Here is a 24940-nt window from a genome sequence, read left to right on the forward strand (position 1 = left end):
CCCTCTTCCATCCCAGGCTAGAAAGTGCTAGGCGATCTCTTTCACATAGGCAGCATTCCCTTTCAGTTTTGACAAAGCTAAGTGGTACTCATGTTTGTGGTAGGCTAGTGGGAGGAGATCAGGGGCCCCTCAGTGTGGAGCTGAACTTCGGAGTGCCTGGACTTCCATCACAAGTGCTTGGGGGTCCCATAAACTGCATGACAGATTTGTTTTCATTGTTCACGGAAATATTTAAACCCAAAACAAATTTGTAATCTGACATTTTTTATTGTTTGACAAGCCAAGGAGGAGCAGAAGGTGGTGTGCTCTGAGTCAGGACCACGTGGTGGGGATAGAGGCCAGGCTCTGCCAGGGGCTGGGGAGTGCCCAGGGCTGAGGAGTGTCCCAAGATGGTGAAGAAGAGAGGGGTTCAGGGGGGCAGAGCAATGATGGTGGCCCTGGAGGAAAATGCTGACACCCGCAGCTGTCCAGAATCAAGCCCAGGCAGATGTCAGCCGATAGCTTGATGTGGCAATCCATACAGGACCAAATTGAGGGCAATAGGGAGGGTCTCCTCCCTTCGGGGCTGTTGCTCGAAGAACATCAGCTTGCTCTTGGAAGTCTGTGGTATCTCATCTGCAGAGCATGGGATGGGGGCCTATGAACCTCAAGACTCATAGGGGAAGCATGTCTGGGCCCCACCAGGATGTCCCCCCACCCAAAGGGCTAGAACATAAGGGGTAGGGGCAATGCTCTTGATCCAGGGGACCCTGAGGTCTCTCAAAAGGCTGACCTGAGCTCCTAAGTGGAATCCAACTGTGGAGGGCCCCACTACCCCTACTCTTCCTCATTGCCCCCGAAAGTGTAAAGAGATGTGACACAGAACAGGACGCTGCCAGCCACAGAGAGCCAGGTGTAGCCCACCCCCCTAGCATCCCCACACCCTGGCCCAGGAGCTGCTCAAGGAAGGCTCTTATATAATCCTGAGGCTGGCTTCATGCCTCCTGTGCACACTCAGCCATGCCAGTGCTCTGTCCAGGGCAGCTCACGAGGACAAGCATCACCGGTCCCTTCCTTTTTAACACATGTTGTTTTAAGTTCATGTCTTCCTTTGTATTTATGTGGACTTGTAGATCACCATTAAGCAGTGGTAGCCATGCAGTGGCACAGGCCTGCTCTGTCCTCTGTTTCACTGCAAAGTAACAAGCTGGCCGCTCTACATACCAGCAAGATGCATGTGTGGTGGTGTCCATTTCTAGGCTGTGTTTCTTGTTTGTTATGAAGGAGAACTAGCATCACCCACCCTCATCCACCTTCCTGGCATCTGTTCAATCATTCACGCACTCCTCTCACTCACCCACTCACTCAGCTCACTCACTTACTCAACCAGCATTTATTTTTTGGCTACTGCACTCCAGGCACCTGGCATAAGTCTTCCTTAGTTATCAATTATTCCTGTAATGTAGTTCTAAATGCTAGTAGCTAGTGTCTTATCTAATTTTTATACTGGTATTCACACATGGAATTTACCTGTGGATTCTGTTCTCTTCTCCTCTTGCTACACCTTAGCACTGAGGCGTTTTGTCTCAAGGATGAGTGGGTGCGTTTTGTCTTATCTGTGAGGACAGGTCACACCCTATGCCCTTGCCAGAGACTTTACCCTATGAGGACGGAGACTGACAGGGAGTTGGAGAGACAGCAAGCATCGAACAGGCTGATCACTATGACTCCAATAGGACACAACTCTCAGCCTGGGAATTCATTTTCCTAGAGGTTATTTTGTTTCGGCTTGGGATTACCTGCCATGTCCAGGCTGACCCAGCTGGTATACTGTGCCTGCAGGCTGCCTGGCTTAAGTGCCCCACATCCCCAAAGTCCTTTCTTTTGCAGAGGAGTGAAGCACATGTATCACCTGAGCTTTCCCATTTATTCCCACAGAGTATACCTGAGTCCTTAGAATCTAGGCACTTGAACTGTTAAGGGTGAGTTAGGAGTTCTAATGATAGGTACATTTTCCTTAAAGGTTTTTGGAGGCAGACCTCATTGCTGCCATTCTTTGTTGAAGGCTGGGCTTGTCTACCCTCTTCTTCAGCTTGTGGTCACTCAAGGTTATTTAGACAGTGATGGCTTCTGGACAAGGACAGCTGTCTCTCCTCTTGGCCCTTAGTTCGTGCCTCCAAGTCCCTTTGTTTCCCAACAGAAGCACGGACAGCCTCTGCAGGACTGTGAGGATGTCATGTGCCCCCTATGTGCTGATATGGGATGGTGTTGGCACGGTAGCAACTTCAGTGCTAAAGGATGGGTGATAAAGATGAACAATCTGTCCCTTACCTTGCTTAACCATTTCATTGAGTCCTATATTTTGAAGGAGACGGACTGTCCTTCCAATTGGCTTGCCAACTGCTAATAGATCTAGGAAAGGAATGTCTCTCAGATACGTGGGGGACACCCTTGGCAGGCCTCAGACGGGCTCAGAAGGACTTCGGGACAGGCTCAGGTGCCTACTCACTTTCCCACAGGATGCTGGCCCGCAGCGCGTTATCCTGCATTCGTGTGGGCCACTGGTTGGCTATGATGCTGCGGACACCCACCAGGCTCAGGAAGATAGCAGTCTTAATGGGCTCCTTCAAAGACTGCTGCATTAAGCTGTGGGGACCCAGTACCATGGGGTGGTACCAAGGAGCCTGGGATGAACCAGCCCCTCCCCTAGCTATATCCCAAACTGTATCAGCTGCTGGAATGTGTGTCTGGACTGATGCTTCTACAATTCTAAAATAAACTTAACAACAAAGCTAGGTGTAACTTAAGAAGAAACAGCATTTTTTGAGCACTGTCAAATATACCTGGCAGGTCCAAGACTTGGGATGGAGCCTGCAGTGAAAACTGTCACCATGACCAGGGGACCCACTCAGCCACCTCTGGTAGAGCTCATGGGCCCTACAGTGTGTGTGTGCTTGTGTGGTGGGGAACTCTGAGGCGGAGGTGACCTCTTCACTGCTATCCCTCTATCTCCCAGCCCAGCCCAGCACCCCACTCTAGCAGACCCCAAAGGTCCAGCCAGGCTCATGAACTCCTGCACTGCTATAGCAGCCCCTCTGAGGGCCTCACTGACCCAAGCACCTACCCCTTCCTAGTCTTGAAGACCCAAGCTCTGCCCACTTCTCATCCTTCCACATCCAGGCTCTGCCCCCTCCAGGCCTCACACCACTCCACCCCACCCCCTCTGGTCCTTGGTGACCCAGGCCCTGTCTTTCTCACTCCTTCCAGGTTCTCACTCCTCATGGGGCTGTTCCAGTGGGGGGTGTAGGGACACTCTCCACTGGGCTCACAGGCACCTCTTGCTGTCTGAAGTTTCCGTCTGCCGCCGCAGGCTCTCATGGGACCGCATCAGATCGAGCAGGACCATCATCTGGCACTCTGCAGGACACAAGGGCCAACTCAGCGGTTCCTGCCCTGTGCACCCGAGTATCATGGGGAGTATGGAGGCACTGACCAATCAGCCCAAGGCTCAGACTTGTCATGCAGCAGCCCCTTTTCAAGGACCCACTGAGCACACACAGACCAGGCAGCAGGAAGTTGGGCAAAGCCCCACTCTGAGGCCTGGGGCAACTTTTCTGCCCAGCAGAGGAGTTTCAACTGCCCCTGCCTGCTGGAAAGCTTGTGGCACTCCTTGAGGAGGGGAATGAGGCTCATTTGGGTGGGGAGGTGAGCTGGCCACAGGACGGGGCTGGCTGGAGTCACTGGATCCCTAGTGAGGGGTTGGACGGTTGCCTAAGCACCCTAGATTTCTGGGTGAATGAGGGTTTCTGGGATGTGGGGGCAGTTCTAAGCACATAAAGCTTGGTCACACGGACTAGGTATGCCCATTGAGTCAGGTTCCAGAGTCCAAAATGTGCCGAGTCCAAAATGACTGCGGAAACCCCTACAGATGTGTAGGGAACTGCTGCCCAGCCACCAAGAGGCCTGGCTGAGGTGAGCTTCAGGACTTTCTCATAGGCAAAGTGTCCAGCTGTATAAGGACTGACTTAGTGGGGACAGCAGGCACCTGTGCTTTCTCCTACTTCATGCACCATCTGTCTTGGAATTAAGCTTGTAAAGAGGCCCCGGCTCTACCTCTGTCTGGTTTCCAGGTGCTTCATCAAGAAGTGGGAGGCTGTGGTCCCAGCCATCCTGACACCTGACCCTCTCTTGCCTGATGTAGAAATCCAAAGAGGAGACCTATGAGAAATGGAGGAGGCCAGGGGATGAGGTGCAGGTGGGATTTGTACCTTCCTAAAGCAACTCAGGCCTTGGTGCTTTTATCAGGTGGTGATGGCTGTGCTCTGCCTCCCTATGGCTTTACCTTGCACAAAGAGGTCCTAGCCAAGTCTGGCTATGGAGAGAGGGGTACTCACCTTGCAGATTCATGGCAACCAGTCTTTCCACTAGTATATGTGACAAGAAGCTCTCCATTCCATAGAAGAAGAAGCCTTTGCAGCTGCCCAGCACCTGCTCCCACTCAGCCTGGCTGCATGGGGTGAAAGGCAGAAGATGCCGCACTTCCTCAGGATGCGTTCTTTTTTTTTTTTTTTTTTTTTTTTTGGTTTTTCTCCGGTACTGGGAACCGAACTCACGACCTTGTGCTTGCCAGGCAGGCGCTTTTGCCGCTGAGCTAAATCCCCAGCCCCAGGATGCGTTCTTAAATCAGATGTCCCCCGTGTCTACAGGCCATCCCCAATTCTGCCCTGGAACCCAACTTATTTCTATTTCCCAGTTCCTGAAGTTGACCTCTCTCTGATGGATTCTCCCCAAGAACAGACTTCTCTCCAGGAATAAACACACATCTCATTGGATGACACTGGTTCTGGAAAATACTAGAAGTAGCTTCCCCTTGTACATCCAAGTACAACCAAATTATGGAGGCACCACCAAGAACCTCTGATATAGGAGACAGTGATCAGACTGGGATCCCCACCTTTCATGTTTTACCTTCAGCAATCCTACCCTGAACACACCTTACAGATGCCTTCCCCATACACCCTGTCCCAGCATGCCCTTCTCCATTCCCACTTGCACAAAGGACAAGGTTGTATGTGGGGCCCTGTGACATGGCGCAGCGGTCTCCCCTGCCCGCAGCCCTCACTCTTGACTGGCCACTCATGAGTGTGTCTGGATTAGGTCCCAGACCCTGTGGAAGCCTGAGGTCATCTAGCAGCAGACTCTACTGCTGAACTCTGTCTTGCCATGTGACCCTGGGGCTCTGGCTCCATCAGTAAAGTAGGGTAAGAATAGCACCTTCTACCCAGTGTTGTGTCTGGGGCTTCATGGGATAGACCTGATAGGGAGGGGAAGGGACTGTGGAGGGTGTCAGATGTTTTCTGGCTCTGGGCACTGGGCACTGACTGCTGGAAAACTGAATCCAAACCTTGGAAAATGCTGACTTCCCAGATGCCCCACCCATCTTGCAGTGAACGTTTCTCGGAATCTTTCCAAAATTTCCTGCATTATGGAGACAGGAGTCAGCATTTCTGTGGGGAGAATTGGCAGGATATAAGGCATAGTTTTGTATTCTGGAGGTAGGAGGGGCTGGAGGCACTGAGTCCCCTCCCCCATTGCCCCAGGGGAAAGGTCAGTGCTAGTGCCGCAAGATGTTAGCACCCCCTTCCCTTTTGTGGACAGACTGCTAAACCAGCTCAGGAATGAAAAAGAAAGAAAAATGGAAATATTGGCAGCAGCACTCATTTAGCTTGAGAGCCCCAGAAGAGGGGCACCAGAGCCCATCTGGAGTTCATCTCCACACAGCTGCAAGAGGAGCCAGTGGTGTGAACAGCCTTGGTATATGCAGTAAGGGGCCGTGTGAAGCACCCACCTATGCCCTGGGCCTCCTCGAATGGATCCACAACAACTGGGTCTTCGTCAAGGACAAACAGGGGCATGAGGTGGGGGTCTTGGGGTCACAAGTGCCCGACAAAGGATACACTTGAAGCTGTCTGAGTCGACAATGATGCATTCTGATGGGATTATCCGGATTGTGGAGCCCTACAGCAATAGACACAAGCATCAGGTGTCCTCCGTCCACTGCTGAGATGGGACACTGACCTCTAGCTGGGCCCAGGCCAACCGCTACTACGGTGGGCTGGGCTACCAGCCTTGATAGCTCTGCCAGAAGCAACAAGTGCTACGGATCCCAAGCCCCAGAGCAGCCAGGCCCCGCCGTTCCTCTGTCCACCTACCTTCATGCCCTTCTTTGCCAGATTTTTCTTCTTGACATCTTTGACTTTGGTCTCCTTTTTCACACTTCCTTCTGTCGAAGACAATAACACGAGTGGTGATGAGTTGGCAGTAGGCAGAGATGGTGGTTTCCAAACATTTGAGTATATTAAATGGCACTGCATTGTTCAGTTCAAAAGTTAATTTTATAGGCGGTGTGTGGTGGGACATACCTGTAATCCCAGTACTGTGAGAGCCTTGGGCAGGAGGATAGAAAGTTGAAGCCCAGCCTGGACAGCTTAGTGAATTCGTGAGACCTTGTTCCCCCAACCTCTCAAATTTTTTGTTTTGTTTTGTTTTTTTTGGTTTTCTTTCGGTAACAGAATCGAACTCATGACCTTGCGCTTGCCAGGCAGGCGCTTTGCCGCTGAGCTAAATCCCCAGCCCCCAATTTCCCCCCCCCAGTACTGGGAATCGAACTCACAACCTTGTGCTTGCCAGGCAGGCGCTGTGCCACTGAGCTAAATCCCCAGCCCCCAAATTTTTTTTTATAAAGAGCTGGGAATATAGTTCAGTGCAAAGGCCCTGGGCTTAATCTCTAGTATGGCAACATAAAGCAAGCAGTTAATTTTATGTTCTGTAAACTTCTTAAATAAATAAAGAGTGAGAACAACTGATTTTTAAGCATTATAGAGTCAAATGGCAATAATTTCTCAAATGCAAAGGCTCAAAGGCCTGGAAAGACCCTCAAGAAAGGACCAGAAGGGCCAGTCTTAAAAGGCTCCCAGGCCCACTGGCTGAACATTATTCACACACTCTATCAGGCACTCACCATGCCCATGTCCCTGCTGGTTCCTGCTGCATAGGAACTTACAGTCTTTCTATACTAAATGGTCTCCACTGACTTCCAAAATGTTTTGAAGCTCTGACTAGACAGCTATGTGCCTAAATAGCGGCAATCTTCATTTTCTAACCCCACTGTTTTCACTCCTTTTTGGTTTGCCTGGGCCAGGGCCTCTGCAGGCAGCAGAATGGAAGAACAGGTCTGGGCTCTCTGCCTGTTCCCAGGTCATGGGGGATGCACTCTTGGGGAGTCCCACAAGAGGGAACTGAGCTCTATTGGCTCCACTATCAGAATGAAATCCACCTCCATGTAGCTCTGAGACACATCTCTATCTTCGTTTTGCTTCTCCCATACTCTCCCTCTCCACCCCTCCCAGGAGACTACTTGTCTGGTTTCTGAACATAAATCAGTTTGTATTTTCTAGAATTCCACAAAAATGGAGTTATATATATTATATATAATATATATTCTGGCTTGTTGGAATAATTTTTTTGAGATTCATCCAGTTGTTACAGATACCAGTGCCCATTCCCTTTACCCTTTACTGCTGCATAATAGTCCATTTTGTAAATATACCATAATATTTTGTCCATCCACTCAGATACTCAAACAACCATCAAACATTTTGTGGACATTTCATTGCAGTGGTTTCCAGATGAGTTATTTAAAAAGCCGCTATGAGCATCTGCATAGGGGTTTTGTGTGGATGTGGGCTTCCTTGTCTCTTGGGTAAACACTAGGAGTGGAAAGCCTAGATCACATAGTGGGCCTATGTTTAACTTTCTAAGAAACTTCCACACTTTCCCAAAGTTGTTCTGCTATTGGCATTCATACCATCAGTGTATGTGAGCTTTGGTCTCCATCTCTTTGCCAATACTTGATAGAGTTGATCTTTTTATTCATTTATTTTAAAATTTTAAATTTATCAATTCATCTTTGTTTAATGCACGAACACAAACTGCATATAACTGCTGTGTCTTAACAGGCTGGTCTGAAACACACATATACTGCTGAATGACCCACTGAGCCAGCCAACATGTGTACCTCACACACCCATGGCTTCTTTGTGGTGAAAACACTTAAAAGCAACTCTCAGCAGCTTTCATGAATACATTACCTATTATTAGCCACAGCATCTCTTACTTGTTTCCCCTAACTGAAAATCTGTATCTTCTGATCAAGGTCTCTCCAAGCTCCTGCCGGCTCCCAGCCCCTGGTGGTCACCCTACAGACTACTTCAGAGCTAACGTTTTAAGATTCCACATATGAGTAAGATCATGTGGTATCTGTCTATCTGTGTCTGCTTATTTCACTCACCATAATGTCCTCCAGATTCATCCATGTGGTCTCAAGTGACAATATTTCCTTAAAAATTTATTTTTTAACCAAAAAATCAGTGCTAGGAATCGAACCCAAGGTCTTGTGCATGTTAGGCAAGCCCTCTACTAACTGAGCTACATCCCTAGCCCACTTTCTTTTTTTTTTTTTTCATGACTGTATAAGGGGTGATTAAAAAATACAGTAAATATTTACATTTTTAAAATGTTATTACAGTGAAAGACACATTGCCAAGAATAATGGGATAAGTATGCTTGAAACAAAGGAGAATATTTTGAGAGGAATTAATGGCAATGTGTGTTTTACGGTAATAATTTTTAAACATTGTGTTTTCATTGTGTTTTTTGATCACCCCATTGATTAAACATTTATGCCAATTTCTGTCAAATAAAAACATTATGGTATTCTTCATCTATTTTATTCACTGGATCTAATACCCCATGACTTCTGGCTCTTCCTCAAAGCCTAAACCACCATGAAAGGTAAACATTTTGAACTGAGTCAGGACATTGGGGTAGCCACAAAAGTGGCTGAAGATGCTCACGAAAAAGGGCTTCCAGAATTGCTTCAGAAAGTGGCAATAATGATGGGACAAATGTGTTAGAAGTAAAGGGGGGGAACTTTGAGACAGATTAATTATAATATGTCTTTTACAATAGTAAAATTCAAAGCAAATTCTTTGATACACATTGACCGTATTTTTTGATCAAACTGCTATGCCATTTTTATGTACCATCTTTTAAAAAAAATCCATTCATTCATCAACGGGGATTTAAGTTGATTCTGTTTGCTGGTTGTTGTGAGCAGTACTGCAATAAATATGTGTGTCTGGATGTCTCTTCAGCATATTGATGAGGATTTCTTTTGGACATAGGCCCACTGAATATACTTACTATTCCCCACGGTGGTTCAGTCATTTTTCACTCCCTTGGTGGGGCACAAAGGCATGGTTCCTCTACATCTTTGTCAGCACTTGGTATGGTCAGTCTTTTTAACTTTAGCCATTCTAAGTGGTGTGTGGTTGTACACCATTGTGGTTTCAAAATGTTTCTCTAACAACTAATGACATTGAACATTAAAAGAGTATTTACAACTCTATTTTATCCTCTTCAGTTTTGTATTAGCTATAAACTCTTAGGAGTCCTACTTACTTGTTTGTTAGCTTTTAATGGTTGCTTAAGGGGCTATAGTTTGCATCTTTAATTTATCATGGTCTACCTTCAAGTAATATACTACATTATATACAGTATGAAAGCATTACATAGTATTTTCCATTCCCTTCCTCAGCTTTTCTTCCGTTATTGTTAGACATTTTACATTATATGTTATAACCCTCCCATCATTTTTTTTTGCTCAAAAATACTTTAAAGATTTTTTAAAAACAGGAAAACACCTTACAGAGTATTTCCTCATCTTTTACCATTTTTATGGTTGCTTGTTTCTTGCCCTGATCTTGGGTGCTTTCCTCAACCCCAAGCATCACTCAGCCCTCAGCTGACCTGTGGGGCCTTTGCAGGTGTCTACAGCACTCTCTCTGTGCAGATGGCTCTCTGGAGTCTTTTGCCCTTTTGCACCTGAACTCACCTTGGCTTCCCAGTTGCTCAGTTATGCCTCAATCCAGGGAGACACCCCTGGGCTCCTTCTGCTTGTTCCTGACTATGCTTGGGCCTGGAAGCTCTCCAGGAAGTATGGGGCTTGCCACTGTTTCCCACTCTCAGGAATGGATCATTGTTCTGCATGCCTGGTGTCCCTCTGGTATTTTCTATATGGCTTTTAGTTGTTTAAATTGGAAGGGCAGGGGCTGGGGATTTAGCTCAGCGGCACAGCGCCTGCCTGGCAAGCATGAGGTCATGAGTTTGATTCCTGGTACCGGAAAAAAAAAATTGGAAGGGCCAATTTTGTTCTTGTTAAAACTTCATCTTCCATAGTAGACAAATCCCAATCTATTTATTTTTAATTTAATTTGGTATTTATTGAAGTGCAACATATCCGCCAAAAACTGCACATATCCCCATAGTACAGCTTGGGGAACTCTCACAAGCTGGCATACCTGCACACCAGCACCCACTTACAGAGCAAGATTGTTTCTGACTCTTGCTGTCTACCTTGAAGGCCTAACTCAGGACCCCCTGGTCTGTCTCTTGCTTCTCACTGGCTAGGTAAATGACTAATTATGAACCTGACTGCCACCAGCATCTCTACAGGACATCTGTGAGGGAAAGAACAGGGCTGAAGGTGTTCTTCATTGCAGGGTGAAGCCCTCAGAAGGGTTTATAAACAGTAATTCTGTTCGACTGAGTAACTGCCTTGGAAAATGTTGCAACATTTGTTCATTTCCTCTTGACAGGAGTTAAGATTCTTTTATCTGAAAAGTAATTTAAACATTTTCATTTAAAAACAAAACACTAAAGTGGTCAAAGGTAGTTCTTACCCACTTCTTCTTTATGGAGGCGATTCCACAACATCTGGAGAGAAAATTCTCGTGACACAGAAGAGATGGTGGCCTCGTGGAACACAGAGAGGCCTTCCAGGGGCAGCTCTAGAAGGTGCCTATCTGCAATCAGGATCACGCTGTCCTCGGTGTCAACATGAACTACGGATACAGCAACAATAGTGGCTCAAATGGGCAGGGACGTAAGCTCCTGAAGACAGGCAAACTCCACAGGCTTCAGCTACACCCCTGGAGTCCTGACTGGGTTGCTGGGGTGCTGGCCTGACCACGTCATCCACCACCGTGCAGACGTGAGAGGTGTGACTTCAGCCCAGCTTGCAGAGAGGTGCAGTCCCAAGGTCATGCAAAGGCCACTGGGCTGGGCACTGGTGTGGATGGTGTTAGATCACGCTTACATTCTAGCGGCACCAGATCTTGCCCTGGCCCACATACGAATGATGCCTTGCTTCAGACATCAGATTTTGAGGCAGGACCGGCAATGGCATGGCTCCTTTAAGCAGGAAATACCTTTCACAGGTATGAACGACACCCTTGCTGAGGATTTTCCTAAGAGTGGGTCCTGTAGGGGATCCTTGGAAGAAAGGCAGCATTAGCCTTGTGACTCAGTTTCCTCTCTGAGTGACTGGCCGGACAAGGATTCTGGCTTATTTGTGAGAACCTGTTCTTTGTGCAGTCATATAATTAGTACTGAGTGGTGGGCAAGAGGATGCTTTAGTTGAATTTTCTTTACTTATAAACCAAAACAAGTTTACTTGAAACCACTATCAGTTTTTTCTCTCCTTTTACCATGCTGGAGATTGAACTACTGACTGCATATAATTCCTGAAACCCTCCATCTTCAGGTCTGACTGATGTGTAATTGGCAGTTCTTGGGATATTCTGCCTCCTGGCCGGCAGGCAGCTGAATGGGGAGAAAAGGCACCCGACACTTTTGGAAATCAGGGTTCTTTTCTGGTGGTACTTAACCTTCCCCTTTGTTCTCTGCTCAGTAATTCTTTGTGGAAAACAGAAAAGCAGGCACATAAAAATTTAACAGGTGAAATTGTTCTTTAAAAAAGTGCTTTATAAAATCAAAAGTGCTGGGTGAAGAAAAGAAAACCCTGACACGTTTCTAATTACCATGTTGTGAGCACATACTAACATTCACCCCAAGCGAATAAGAAATAACAGGACCTGAACAAAAAGTAGGATCAGGACCTAGAACTTAGCAGAAGGAGAGGAGGGGTGCTGGCCTCCACTATGACAGCCTCAGGGTGAGCTCGGGGCAATAATCACCATGTTTTCTAGGTATTCTCAGAGCCTTCCCTCCCGCTGGGCACAGCACTGCTGCTCTCCTGCTGTGCTGAGAACTGACCCTGACCCAGGAAGGGCGGGGTTGCTGGGCTCTCCTGGTTGGGCTGGTAAGAGGCTGTGGATCCTTTCAGGCCTCCCACCCAGCCTGCACACTGGGGCACCTCAGATGGCTGGTCCGGCGGGTCTTGCGAGGGGCTCCCGGGCTTGCATGGACACTGCCCTTTGTTCCTGACCCCCTCAGCTTTCCCAATCTGAGACTGAGCCTCAACCCACCTTCCCCCATGCCAGAAGCAAGTGGGGGTGGGGTGGGTGTACATCAGGCGGATAGCGGTCCTGTGGGTGTGTCCCGCAGCCACTCACCTGGCGGGATGGATGCTTTCCTTTCCTTTTCTTTGCCTTTTGTCTTCCCGGGGTCAGCCACAACCACTGGCATCTGCAATCTGAAAGTCAGCTATGTATTCAAGTTTTAAAAGCACAGAAGCAACACACAGAATAGAAAAGCACGCAGCAGGCCGCCTCCTGCAGTCAGTGATGCTGCGGCTGAGCCGGGGTGACTTCACAAGTGTAAGCTGAGCCCAACTTCGGGACAGGCTCTCCTCCGCTGGCATAGCTGGCACCCTGCCCCATACCACCCTTGCCTCTTTTCTGCCTCCAAGTAAATCCAGGAGTCGGGACCAGGACTGGGACTTGCTGGTCCTGTGCCATACCCGACTGTGGGTGCAGGGGCAGCCTGGGCTCCTTCACCCATGGATGTAGCAGATTCTAGAGGCGCTGCCTGTTTGCATCCTGGGGAGGAGCGTAGGCGGAGGTTCCCAGAATCAGGCATCAGGGCCTTTTGTGCTGTGAGCTCCCTGGAGAACAGCTCTGGACACAGATCCTGCTGAGCTTGGGGCTGGGGCTCCACACAGCAGAAACTAAAGCGCAGGTCCATACCTGACTTCAGAGGAGCTGAGCAGGGGGAAGATGGGCTTCAGGTACTCCTCCAGCGGCGCCAGGACACTGCTGAGCCTTCGCAGGCAGGGGCCTTGCTCTTTGGTGGGCACGGCATCTGAATCCTGACCCAACCAAATCAAAGCCTGTGGTCAGGACCCCATGAGAGCCCAGCCAGGTCTGCAGTCTGGTGGAAAGGGCTGAGCTCTTCCTTTCCACAGAGTGCAGTGGAGATGGGGGTGTGTGGGAGGGCAGTGCAGGTGCACAGTGGGCCCTGCCCCCTGCATGCCGCCGCTTCCCCAAGCCCACCCTCTGGAGGCCACCCTGACACCCTCAGCCTCTCTTGTGTCTTCTGCTTGCACAATGGGGACAGGTCCTGGGGCCAGATTGACCTGTGCTCTGGGGAGCAGTGTCAGCTAGGCTCCCTACTCAGTGAACACACACTGCCTGAAGATTCAAGAAAGAGCCTACCCCACTATGTGGTGTTTGACCCCTAGCCCATCTGGGGGGCCTTGGTTCTGTGAGGGGCAGACCAAGTCTTACAGCGCTTGGAGGCGGGGCTATGTCCTCCTGGTACACCTGGGCCTGGGTCTGCTCCCAGAACTCCTGGGCGCCGGCCAGAAGGTCTGAGAAGGCAGCTGGGCTCACGGTCACCCGCATCACTTTGCAATGGCCTGCAGAGACACCGTGAACCCCACAGGGCTGACAGCAGAGCCACACACAGGGAATGGTATGAGGAAGTAGGGTTATCAGAGTGTGTTCAGGGAGAGGGCTTCTCCACAGCCCAAGTGCTCTGTCCCCAGAAGCAAGGCTGCTGGCCCTTCCTGTGCCTGGAAAGCTCTGTGAACAAAGGACCAACAGAAAATAGGGGGGCCTAGGACAATAGAGGTAGAGCTCCAGTGTGATTGGCTCCTTTGTACCTCTGGGAAACAGCCGTCCGTCACTTTCCTCGAGGGGCCTGGGCTCCACTGTCCCCCACACCCATGGTCTGTGTGGAGGGCTGGGACCATCGTGCCCACCAGGGATGGGTACCAGTTGGGTCTTCCGGAAGTGGGCGGTCCTGGCGTGTCAGCATTTTGCTCATGCCCACCCGCAGCACCCGCAGAGCCCCACTCCTAGGCAAGCTCACCTCCCACTTGCAGTACTTTCCCTTTGACTGGAGGCGGGGCTTTAGGTCTCTGGTAGGCAGCACCATATAGTTGGGTCCTGTTGGCAGGCGCAGAGTCACAGGTGGGTGGCCGGAAGAGACATACCTCAAGGTTCTTGGGTCTCAGAGAAGCCCGAGGAGGCCACTTCTGCAACCTTATACACCACAGGCGCCCTCCTCGTCAGGCAGGGCTCCAGAAAGCCAGCCCATATACTACCTGGTCAAGACTGGGAATCAGAACAGGCAGCACAAGGGCTCCTGCTACACAATGCAGAGCTCCTGTCACTGCAGGCAGGTGGGCCAGCTGACCAGCTCTTGCTTTACTTCAACGGTGACCTCAGGCCTTGACATCCAGGCCCATCTAAACCAGACCATGGAGGTGCCCCCACCCTAGTCACACCTGCCTGGCCTTGTCCAGGAGGATCAGGAGGGCCAAGAAGGCTTGCCTGTCTCGTGAGTAGTGCAGAAAGATGATCCGGAATGTGGGAGGAATTTCATTCAGGATGTTGAAATGCTGTTCAGTGATGCAGAGGTTCTGCCAGGCCTGTGTGTGACAGAAGTAATGGGGGTTGTTAGGACACAAAGTCACTCACTATTTTCAAGGGTGCATTTCCTGCCCAGCAGGGCAGATTGTTCAGTTTTACTGGGAGTGACTGATGACTGCCACAAGGGGGCAGCAGAGACCCAAGGAAGTCACTGATTAGTCCGAAGACTGCCCCGTTTGTGCGTTTGCTTACGGGAGAAACGGATTTACACGACCCAAGGCGCACACAAACCCAAACAAAACAAGTGAAACATTCCACAGTGATTTTTCCTCTGGTCCTTCTTTATCCTGTCTCTTGCGGCCACACACGCAGATGCCATCACACATATGCAGACACATACAGAATATGTAAGTGTAAGTGTGCAGACATAGCCATGCCCCATGATGCCCCAAAAGAGGCCCTTTCCAACCCAGGAATTAGGGACTGTCATCAGACAGTGGATCCAACTTGTGCACCTGAGGCTTTCAAGTCTCTCGTCTACTGTGGCTCTTGTGATCCCACAGTTCTGGGCAACACCAGACACTGTACACACTTAGGCTTGTCACAGTCCCTGACAGGTGGCTTGGAGAGGGAGTCAGAGGGGTCCGGATGGCCCGTGCTCCTCAGTATGGGCAGCTCTCCCCAGCAGAGCCCAAACTTCAAGTCACAGCTTCAAGTTTGCAAAAATGAAATCATTTTTCAAAAACTTATTGTTGAAATAGGAATAGAAATAGAATATGCAGCACAAAGTTTGATGAACCCTACATGCAGTGCTCCATGGATTTGCACACTGGGCCACATCCACATGGCAGGTAAGAGACGAACCCTTGTCTTCAGGGGCTGTAAGCAGACTTCCTTTAGGTGAAGTGGCTATTCAGCCTGGGCTCTTCACCTAGCGGAGTGTGGCCAGCCCTACCAGGCTGGCTCAGGCGGTGGCCAGCCCTCCTCTTTGCTGCAGGTATTCCAGTGTGAATACACCATACTCTTGTCCTTGGCATCTTACTTCCTCTTTTGGCCACCATGAATGCTGCTGTGATGGGCCTTCTGGTACTCATTCTGTGGGGACCACAGTGTTTCTTCAGGTACGGGCCCACCCACGGAATTTCTGGATCCAGCTGACTCAGCTGCAGGAGATCTTCCAAACCACTTTCCTCCTTAGCCTGCACCCTGGTGAAGAGTCGCCGCCGGCCAGCTCCTCCTTCACCTTAGCCATTCTGCTGCATGTCTATTTGAATCTGAGTGTGGTTTTAAGTTTTGCACTTCCCCAAGGGCAATGAGAACATTAAAAATATTGCTGGGCACAAATATATCTTTTGTGAAATCAGTCTCATGCCCCCTTTCTACTGAAGTGTCTGTCTTTTACCTCTAAGGGATATACTGCTTTCATGCACGCAGGATACCAACTTGTCATCAGTCGTGTGTGCTGTGACCGTCTTTCCCACTCTGCAGCCTGTCTTCTGACTCCCAGTGCGACCTTCTTGATGAGAAGTTCTTAATTTCAATGAAGTCCAGTTCATCACTTTTCCTCTTTTTATGGTTAGCGCTTCTGTCTCCTGTCCCCACAAGGGAAGGGGCTCCACAGTTGTGGGGACTGAGTTGGTGTGGCTTCAGGATCCCTACAAGGGGCCCACAGCTGGTGACACCTGTCAGGTGTTCATGACCTATCACCTGTCAGGACATCTTTGCAGAAAACCATGTTGCTTAATGACTACTCAAGGACACAGCTAGAGCAGCAGCTGACGGATATAAATTGTTTCTGTAGCCCTCTGCCCATGGAGTGAATTGGCATCCTGACAATACAGAGCTTGCAGTCCACAAAGGAGGGACCTCCCTCCACTCACTTACTGAAGAAGTTTCTCCTGATGGGGCTTGTGAGACAGGACCCTAGAACCTTACATTCTATTTACCTTTTCTGTCAAGGACGTTACATTTTGGGCTAGGGCATCATGCTTGTTCTGTGTGCCGGGCCTGCACTTTGCACTCTGTCCCCTCTCCAGCCTCTCTTGCCTGTTCACATTTCTGTCTGGGGTTATTTTTCCTCTGCCTGAGGTCTCCTTTTAGTTTTTCTTTACCTCAGCCAATTACCTCAGTTTTTGTTTGTCTAAAAAGTCTATATTCATCTTTATTTTGCAGAGTACTGTGTTTTTAAAATATTCAAGTTTGGCTGTTCTTTTCCTTGCCCTGTCCAAGGTCTTACGCTATTCTTTCTAGTTCCTTGGAGGGTCGTCTCTGGCTCCTGGGTCTCCTTGCTCTGTGTACCCAGGGGCGATTTCCTTGGTGTTTGTCCTGCAAGGGGTTGGCTGGAATTTCAGAATCCTCAGCCTCTGTCCCATGATCAGAATGAACTGTTTACTTTTTAGAAGACTCAAAGAAATGTGGCTTTAACTTTTTGAGAGTTGCCCTTCCTTACTCCTCTGTCTTCCCTGGATCTTCCCCTCCCCTGAGGGTGTTTTCTCAGGACTCCAGTCTCTCAGAGGTTGGCTGTACAACTTCTGGAGCATGTTCACCTCTTCACTCCCAGTGGACTGTGTGGATGCTCCATGGGACCCTTGAGGCCTAGCGGCAGCCTCAGCCCCAGTGTCTTCTGCATCTCCCAGGCTCACTGCCTTCTAGAAGCTTTCAGATGAGCTCCACGAGGGGGGACACAATAGAGACCTCTGGAGCCCATCTCACTTTGCTGCCTGCAACCTGCATTTGATCACTTGCAGCTGACTGGGAATCTACCGAACCCTGGAACCCAGGAGGGACAGTCAGCTGGCTTTCACACAGCATCATTTCAGCTTAGGTTGCTGCTGTGCAGCTGGTGCCACCTACCTGGCTCTGACTGGGGCTGCTGTCACTGGCTCATCATGGCCTCAGTCTCCTTCCCCTAACTCTACCCTCAGTCTGTGCACAGAGGAGAGGGAGGTGGCTGTCATGCTTCAGCCCTGCACACAACACTGCAGTGCCCTGGAGTCCCTGTTCCTACAAGGCAAACACTGCCTTGTCCCCAGCTTGCAGGCAGCAGTGTGGGACCTGGCCTATGGTTGCTGTGTGGGCTGTGCACACCGCCCACCTGGATCATCCCTCATTGCCTGGCCTGTGCTTTCTCAGTGGCCCCCTTTCTTCCCATGAGGCAGGTGTCCTCCCTAATCTCCCATTGAATGGTACAGGCATTAGCTTCTCCTGCAAGTTCAGTGTTCTGGGTAACCCCTCTGGTCCTGGGCTAGCTCAGACCTCAAGTATCTATTTCTTTTCAGTTTCCAGAGTGGAGTCTGAGGGAGCCTGGCTTTCAGCCTCCCAGTTAAGGCACCGATTCTCAGAAGGGTGACACTATTCCTACTGCTGATGTCTGAAGACAGTTTTGGTTGTCACGAGAGGGCTAGGGGTGGAAGCATTCCTGGCATCCAAGGGAGGGAGGCAGGGATGCTGCCCAGAGTTCTTTTGTGCACAAGACAGCCCACCCTGACCCCACTAACAGAAAGATCCAATCCCATATAGCAAAGAGAGGGCCCTAGATGAAGGGGTACTAGTCAGGTGTGCCCCAGTGAGAGGACCTGAGGCAGCCAGAAGGGGAGATGAAGAGGAGGGGAGGACGCTCTGTCACAGGTCTCTTGCCTGTTTTTCATATTCATAAAATTTCATTATTTTTTCTTTCAATACTCAGAATTGATCTGCTAATTCACATAAGTGAAGAGGGGTGACTGCCCACAGCACTCTGCAAATGCTTCTCAGGGTGATAGTCTCTGACTGTGCCTGAGTCTAACATGCTTCCTGGGGCAAGTGAGGGCAAGGGCACCACCGCCTTCTCCCAGACTCCGGGGGCTGAGCACTGTCACAGCACTGCCTCTTCTGGCCCCGCCCTCTCAGCCACCTTCCAGGGGGTTTGTCACTGTCCCACAATGCCCAATAGGAAACTGAGTCTCAGAGAGCCTCCCAGAGCTGCACAGCTGGCAAGGGCAGGCAGGGTGTACACCTAGCCTGCATATTTTAAAAGCTGTTGTTTTAAGGCTGTGCAGAGAGCGGAGGCCTGCGGGCCCAGCCAGAGAAGCAGCATGGAAGCCTCCCTGCCCAGTCACCTTGGAGACAGCAGCCAGCCTTTGCTCCACGCTGGTGAACAGGCTAGTGGAAGTCTTATCCCGCAGCTTCAGCTGGTGCTGGAGTTGCAGCAGGGCTGCCAGCTGTGAGCTGCTGGTATTGGCTGTGGCTGTGAGCAGGATGTCCCGCATCATCTCGGCAGCTGAGCAGCTCTAAAACAGACGGCGGGGAGATGTTATGTGTGGTGTGATTACAGCTGGCCCTGTGGAAGGGTGAACTGTAGCTGGACTGGAAGGAGGTCTCACCAGGCGGTGCCGGCTCAAATGACCTCAGGAAGTAGGGCTTTTCCTGGCTGCCTGCAATCATACGGGATCACACTTGGGCTTCTGTGAGGTCCACACAGGCAGGGCCACACTGGCCTTTGACTGCTGGGTCTCTGTGCTTGCCCACTGTAGTGACTTGGGTAGAAGCACACAATTGTGTGATCCCCATGCACCATAAAAATATGTGGGTGATAGCTTTGCTGCTTGTGGCAGAGGGGCCTGGGGCTTAGGGAATAGGCAGGACCTCACTTTCTTCAGCAACCATGGTCAGATCTCTCTGTAATGGAACGTATCCCTGTAGTGAAGGCCCAGCTACAGCCTGGCTGGTGGGTTCTAGGGGTCCCCTTTCTCCCAGGGAACTGAGAAGGGCCTGGCTGGAGGTTCTCAGAGTCGCACAATACCTGAGATAGTGCCAGAAATTGGCAGGTGGCCAAGGGATCCAGGGTGCCAATACACTCGACCATCTCCAGGCTGGCAGCTGCTGCGATGTCCAGGAGGCTGCTGTTCAGGGCGACCTGCAGGCACTGCAGCAGCACCTCAGATGCCTGGGCCAGGTACCTCTGGGCCAGCACCATCTTCTTCTGTGGGCAGGGCAAGTCTCAGGCTGCGGCAGGCTGTGTGGGCAGAGGCCACCCAGGCTTAGGTACTTACCTTCAGACTTTCACCCTTCCTGTTGTGTTCCTCGGGGGCTTCACTAAAGGCCAGCAGGTCCCTGGTGGCAGCCTTGACAACCTTGTCCTCTGCTTCCAGGTTTAGAGACTGGAGGCTGTTCACATTGGTGTCCACCTATGATGCACACAGTCAAATCAGCAGGCTTCTGCAGATTCCTGCTTGGTCAGCATTAATAGGGCCAAGGATGGGGCACTGCAGACAAATCTGGTCTCTCACTGCTCTTGAAGCCTCCCAAGCCTCCCTAAGTTTTGCTTTAGTGGATTTGAAGGAGCCTTTGTTTGAAAGCCTGAGAGGATTGCAAAAGTTTAGCCTGGGTGTGGAGGTTGTGCTCTGAGGAAGCAGATATGAGTCTTGGAATTAGTTCCATTCTGTGGTCAGTTTCATTCAGTTCTTTGGAAACACCTTCCCTGCATGTTGGTGCTGGCAAGCACTAAAATGAGTCAAATGCCCATCTCTTCCTCAGTGCTCTCTATCTGTCTAGAAAACAGACACAGAAGCTAGGAAAGGAAGAAGGCAGGCCAGCTAAGGAAGCAATGGGCCCTGAAGACCTGGAGTCAGGGGACTCTAGGTTTGTGGAGTGTTATGGTTTGAGTCTAGATGTCCCCCCAAGCCTCATGCAGCCATAGAGAATGGGTTTTTTAAAGGTGGCTAAATTCTAGAGTGTGTGATTGATTCGTGGTCCAATGCCGGGATTAAGAATGTGAGCGCTACACTTGCCCTACGGCAGGTAGCCTGCATACAATATAAGGAACAGAAAGAGGCTTTGTCCCTTCACTTTCCCTTGTTGCTTTTGCTGTCTTCCACCACCATAAACTGTTGCCCCTGCCTTGGAGCCAGCCAATTATGGACCTCTACAAACTGTGAGCCAAATGAGTCTTTCCTCCCTTAACTTTGGGCACTGGGCATTTTGTCTCAGGAACAAGAAAAGTAACTAAGACATAGGGTAATGAGGTTTCATAGTTTCAGTGAAAAGTTTAAGGCACTCTCTCAATTGCTAATAGATTAAATAGATGAAAAACCAGCACATGTGCAGCAAACCTGAGAGGCTTTGGCCTAGCTGACATCCAGAGGATGCCATCCTACTGATGTCAAGACAAACCCATCAGGTTTCTTGTAACTTCAAGAAGTCCTACTTGGAAAATGGTGGAAGGGTGAACAGCAGAGAAACAGCCTCTCTGATATGTGGAATCTAGACGTTGGAAAATAGCGATGTGAGGAAGAGAAGATGCAGGGAAGTGGGTCCCCAGAACCCAGCAAAGATCTGAAATGAGAAATAGATGTCATAGGGAGAGCAAAGAGAGGGACCACATTGCAGAAGGAGGAGGTAGCAAGCAGTGTTTTCTCCCTGAGCCCCCGCTAACAGTGTGAGAGGGGAAGCTTGAATCTGCAGATGCATGGTGACTACTGGCAACCCCAGAGGCCTCCACAGAGAAACACACCAGTGGAACAGAGCAGTGGACACTGTGGACTGTAGTGGGGTGAATTATTCAGGTTCAGACACCCACCAGGAGAGGGTGATTGACTGGTAGCCATCTTGGAGAGGGACCAACAGAAGTCAGAACTCAGAGCAGCTGCAAGTTGGCCCCATCTAGTCACTCCAAATGTCAAGGTAAGCTGCAACTGAATACAAGCTGGCAGGAGGTCAGGGAACTGAGTTCAAGCCAGCAGGAGACATCTAGAGTATTGTGGACTGAAAAACTTAGGTATCAGCATCACAGCAAGAAACCAGAAGCAGCCTGAGCTTCAGTGGAACTAAAAGCCTAGGTTTGATGGGATTATCCACCACCACAATTCTGCTAGCTTGCTGGGATCAATCAACAAGGATCTGAGCTCATTTATGTAGATGGTTAGTCATTCTGTTGAGGTTCATGGAGTTGTAATCTTTGTTATCTCTTTCTAGAGCTTCAATTATCCATGATCAAAAAAAAAAAAATCTACTGCAAAGCATATGTAGTTAAGATTTCAGAAACTAAACCAAGAACAGAAAAGAAACAAATCACTTATAAAGAAAAAAGAACCTGACATACAGTTAAGTGAGCCATATAGAATTCAGATTAGCCATGATCAAAAAAATCTACAGCCAGACATATCATAGTCAAGATTCCAGAAATTCAACAAAAATAGAATATTAAAAGCTGTTAGAGAAAAGAAACAAATCATGTATAAAGAAAAGCCCATCAGAATCACAGGTGACTTCTCAACACAAACTCTCAAGTCAAGAAGAGCTTGGAGTGATGTATTTCAAGCCCTAAAATAAAACAACGTCCAACTCAGACTGATGTACCTCACAAAACTATCTTTCAAAATCTTTCAAAATTGATGGAGAATAAGATACTTCCATAACAAAGAAGCCTGAAGAAATTCGTGACCACCAAACCAGCACTCCAAAACATTCTGAAGGACATTCTAGAAAGAGATAACAAAGACTACAACTCCATGAACTCCATTGGAATGAATTCACCACGCAAAGCAAATAATTAAACAGAGGGGAAAGAAAAGGAACCAACAACAAGAAAATAATATAATGACAAAAGTAAATTAGTACATATCAGTAATAAACATCAATGTAAATGGTTTCAATTCACCAATCAAAAGAAAGGGATTAGCAGAATGTGAAGAAAAAAGACCAAAAATATGCTACATATGAACAACATATTTAACTCAAATAGAAATTCATGAACTGAAAGTCAAAGAATGGAAAACAATACTCTATGTGACAGGAAAAAAACAGGGCTAGATATTTTATTTGCAGACAAAGTAGGTTTCAAGTCAAGACTGATCAAGAGAGACAAAGAAGGTCACTACATCAATGGCAAAATAAACCACACAAATCTCATAAACACATGGAATTAAATAACACCCTCTTGAACAACCAATGGATCACAGATGAAATTAAAGAAAAAACCAGTTTCTACAATTAAATGATAATGCAAGTACAATATACCAGAATTTATAGATGCAATGGAAACAGTCTTATGAGGTGAATTTATAGCAGTCAATTCCCTCATCAGAAAAGGAATGGGCTCAAATAAATAACCTAATGCTGAACTTTAAGCTTCTAGAAAAAGAAGAGCAATTCAAGTCTGAAGCTTAAAAGATGGACAAAATGATAAAAATTAAAGCAGAAATTAATGCAATGGAGACTATGAAAACAATACAAAGCATCAATGAATTGAAGACTTGGGTCTGTGAAAGATTAAATACAATTGAAAAACTCTTAGCCACCTTTATCAGAAAGAGACAAACTTATGCAGTTAGGAATGAAAAAAGGTGAAGTCACAATGAATCCTGCAAAAATCCAAATCAGTAATACCTACTTCAACAAACTGTATTCTAAGAAGATGGAAAACACAGAAGAAATGGACAGATTCTTAGATATATATGAATTACCAAAGCTGAATCAAGAAGAAATAAAGATTCTAAATTACCCAATATCTGCCAGTGAAATTGAAGAAGTAATAAAAGAAAACTACCAACAAAGAAAAACCCAGGTCCTGATAGATTCAGCGCTGAATTCTACAAGAAATTTAAAGAAGATCTAAGGGCACCTCTCCTCAAACATTTTAATAAAATTGAGAGGGAAGCAGTACTTCCAAAATCACTCCTGAAAGCAAACATTACCTGTTACCAAAGCCAGAGAAGAATCCTACAAAAAAGAGAGCTCCAGGCCAATCTCTCTGATAAACATAGATATAAAATTCTTCAACAAGATAGTAGCAAACAGGATGAAGCAAATCATCAAGAAGATTATACACCACGACCAAATAGGTTTCATTCCAGTGATGCAGGGGCTGGCTCAATATACACAAATCAAGAAATGTAATATGTCCTATTAACAGAACCATGGACAAAAACCACATGATCATCTCAATAGATGCAGAAAAAGCATTTGACAAAGTCCAATACTCATTCATGATAAAAATCCTAAAGTAAATTGGAATAGAAGATTTTCTTCTCAATCTGAGAAAATCCATTTATGACAAACCAAGGCCAGCATCATGCTAAATGGTCAAAACTGAAAGCTTTCACTCTAAAATCAGGGACAAGACAAGGATGTCCACTATCACCAATTTTATTCAATATAGTTCTGGAAACCTTAGCCAGAGCAATTAGAAAAGAAAAAGAAATAAAAGGAATAAGGATAGTATTATGGTTTGTGTCTAAATGTCCCCCCCAAAACCTCATGCAGCCATGGGGTGGGCTTTACAGTTTGTGATTGATTCATGGTCCAATGCTGGGATTATGGGTGTGAATGCTATACTCGCCCTGGGGCAGGTAGCATGCACACAATATAAGGGAGAGAAAGAGGCTGCTAGCCACTGCTCCTCTCTTTTTGCTCTGGCTGCTTTTGCTGTTTTCCACTGCCATGAACTGTTGCCCTCTGCCATGTGCCTTGGAGTCAGCCGAGTATGAACAGAAGCCTCCACAAACTGTGAGCTAAATAAACCTTTCCTTCCTTAATTCTGGGCATCAGGTATTTTGTCTCAGCAACAAGAGAAAAGTAACCAAGACAGATAGGAAAGGAAGAAGTTAAATTATTATTATTTGCTGATGACATGATACTCTACATAGAAGACCACAAAAACTCCACCAAAAGCCTTCTAGATTTACTAACCAAATTCAGCAGTGCAGATGGATACAAAGTCAACACTCAAAAATCAATAACATTCCTGTACACAAATAATAAACTCCCTTGGGGGGCATGGAGAGAGAAAGAAAGAAATTAGGGAAACCACATCTTTCATAGTAGCATTCAAAAAATGAGATACTTGGGAATCAGTCTAATAAAGGACCTAAAAGACTTTTACATTGAAAACTCAGAACTCTGAGAAAGGAGAATGAAGAGGATATCAGAAAATGGAAAGATATCCCTTGCTCTTGGGTAGAAAGAACCAATATAGTGAAAATGGCCATACTCTCAAAATTGTCATATAAATTCCATACCAAATCAAAATACTGACAGTATCTCTCACAGAATTAGAGAAAACAATCCTAAAATTCATTTGGAACCAGAAGAGACGTAGAATAGCAAAAGCAATTCTGGGCAACAAAGGTAAGTCAGGGGGTATCACAATCCCTTACTTGAAATTATACTACAAAGCTACAGTGATAAAAACAGCAAGTCAATGGTAAAAGAACAAACCCAAGGATCAGTGGAACAGACTAGAAGATGCAGAAACCACTCCAAACACATCCAGCCACCTTATCTTTGACAAAGGGGCCAAATACCTT

General features: G+C 47.9%; 1 protein-coding gene across 5 annotated transcripts in view; it reads right to left on the reverse strand.

Annotated features, from left to right (window-relative positions):
- Positions 1-247: 247 nt before the first annotated feature.
- Cfap46 (cilia and flagella associated protein 46) overlaps positions 248-24940 on the reverse strand; it is a 104642-nt gene continuing 79949 nt past the window's right edge. For 2 of the 5 annotated variants that reach the window (XM_013503030.1, XM_013503028.1), the window contains exons 42-60: positions 19688-19822; positions 19438-19617; positions 18755-18925; positions 14619-14716; positions 14155-14231; positions 13569-13699; positions 13029-13150; positions 12456-12535; positions 10782-10943; positions 6192-6262; positions 5937-5997; positions 5828-5863; positions 5384-5486; positions 4374-4486; positions 3315-3396; positions 2489-2625; positions 2311-2391; positions 773-835; positions 248-615 (exon numbers count right to left, since the gene is read on the reverse strand). In XM_013503030.1, coding sequence (XP_013358484.1) covers positions 491-615; positions 773-835; positions 2311-2391; positions 2489-2625; positions 3315-3396; positions 4374-4486; positions 5384-5486; positions 5828-5863; positions 5937-5997; positions 6192-6262; positions 10782-10943; positions 12456-12535; positions 13029-13150; positions 13569-13699; positions 14155-14231; positions 14619-14716; positions 18755-18925; positions 19438-19617; positions 19688-19822 — 2028 coding nt within the window. In that variant the 3' untranslated portion in view covers positions 248-490. Of the gene's footprint in view, positions 616-772; positions 836-2310; positions 2392-2488; positions 2626-3254; positions 3397-4373; positions 4487-5383; positions 5487-5827; positions 5864-5936; positions 5998-6191; positions 6263-10781; positions 10944-12455; positions 12536-13028; positions 13151-13568; positions 13700-14154; positions 14232-14618; positions 14717-18754; positions 18926-19437; positions 19618-19687; positions 19823-24940 lie in introns of those variants that run through there. The other 3 variants (XM_013503031.1, XM_013503032.1, XR_001230822.1) reach the window with 3 other exon arrangements.

Source organism: Chinchilla lanigera, unplaced genomic scaffold (genome assembly GCF_000276665.1).
Source record: "Chinchilla lanigera isolate Chin_1 unplaced genomic scaffold, ChiLan1.0 scaffold00076, whole genome shotgun sequence".
Taxonomy (NCBI): domain Eukaryota; kingdom Metazoa; phylum Chordata; class Mammalia; order Rodentia; family Chinchillidae; genus Chinchilla; species Chinchilla lanigera.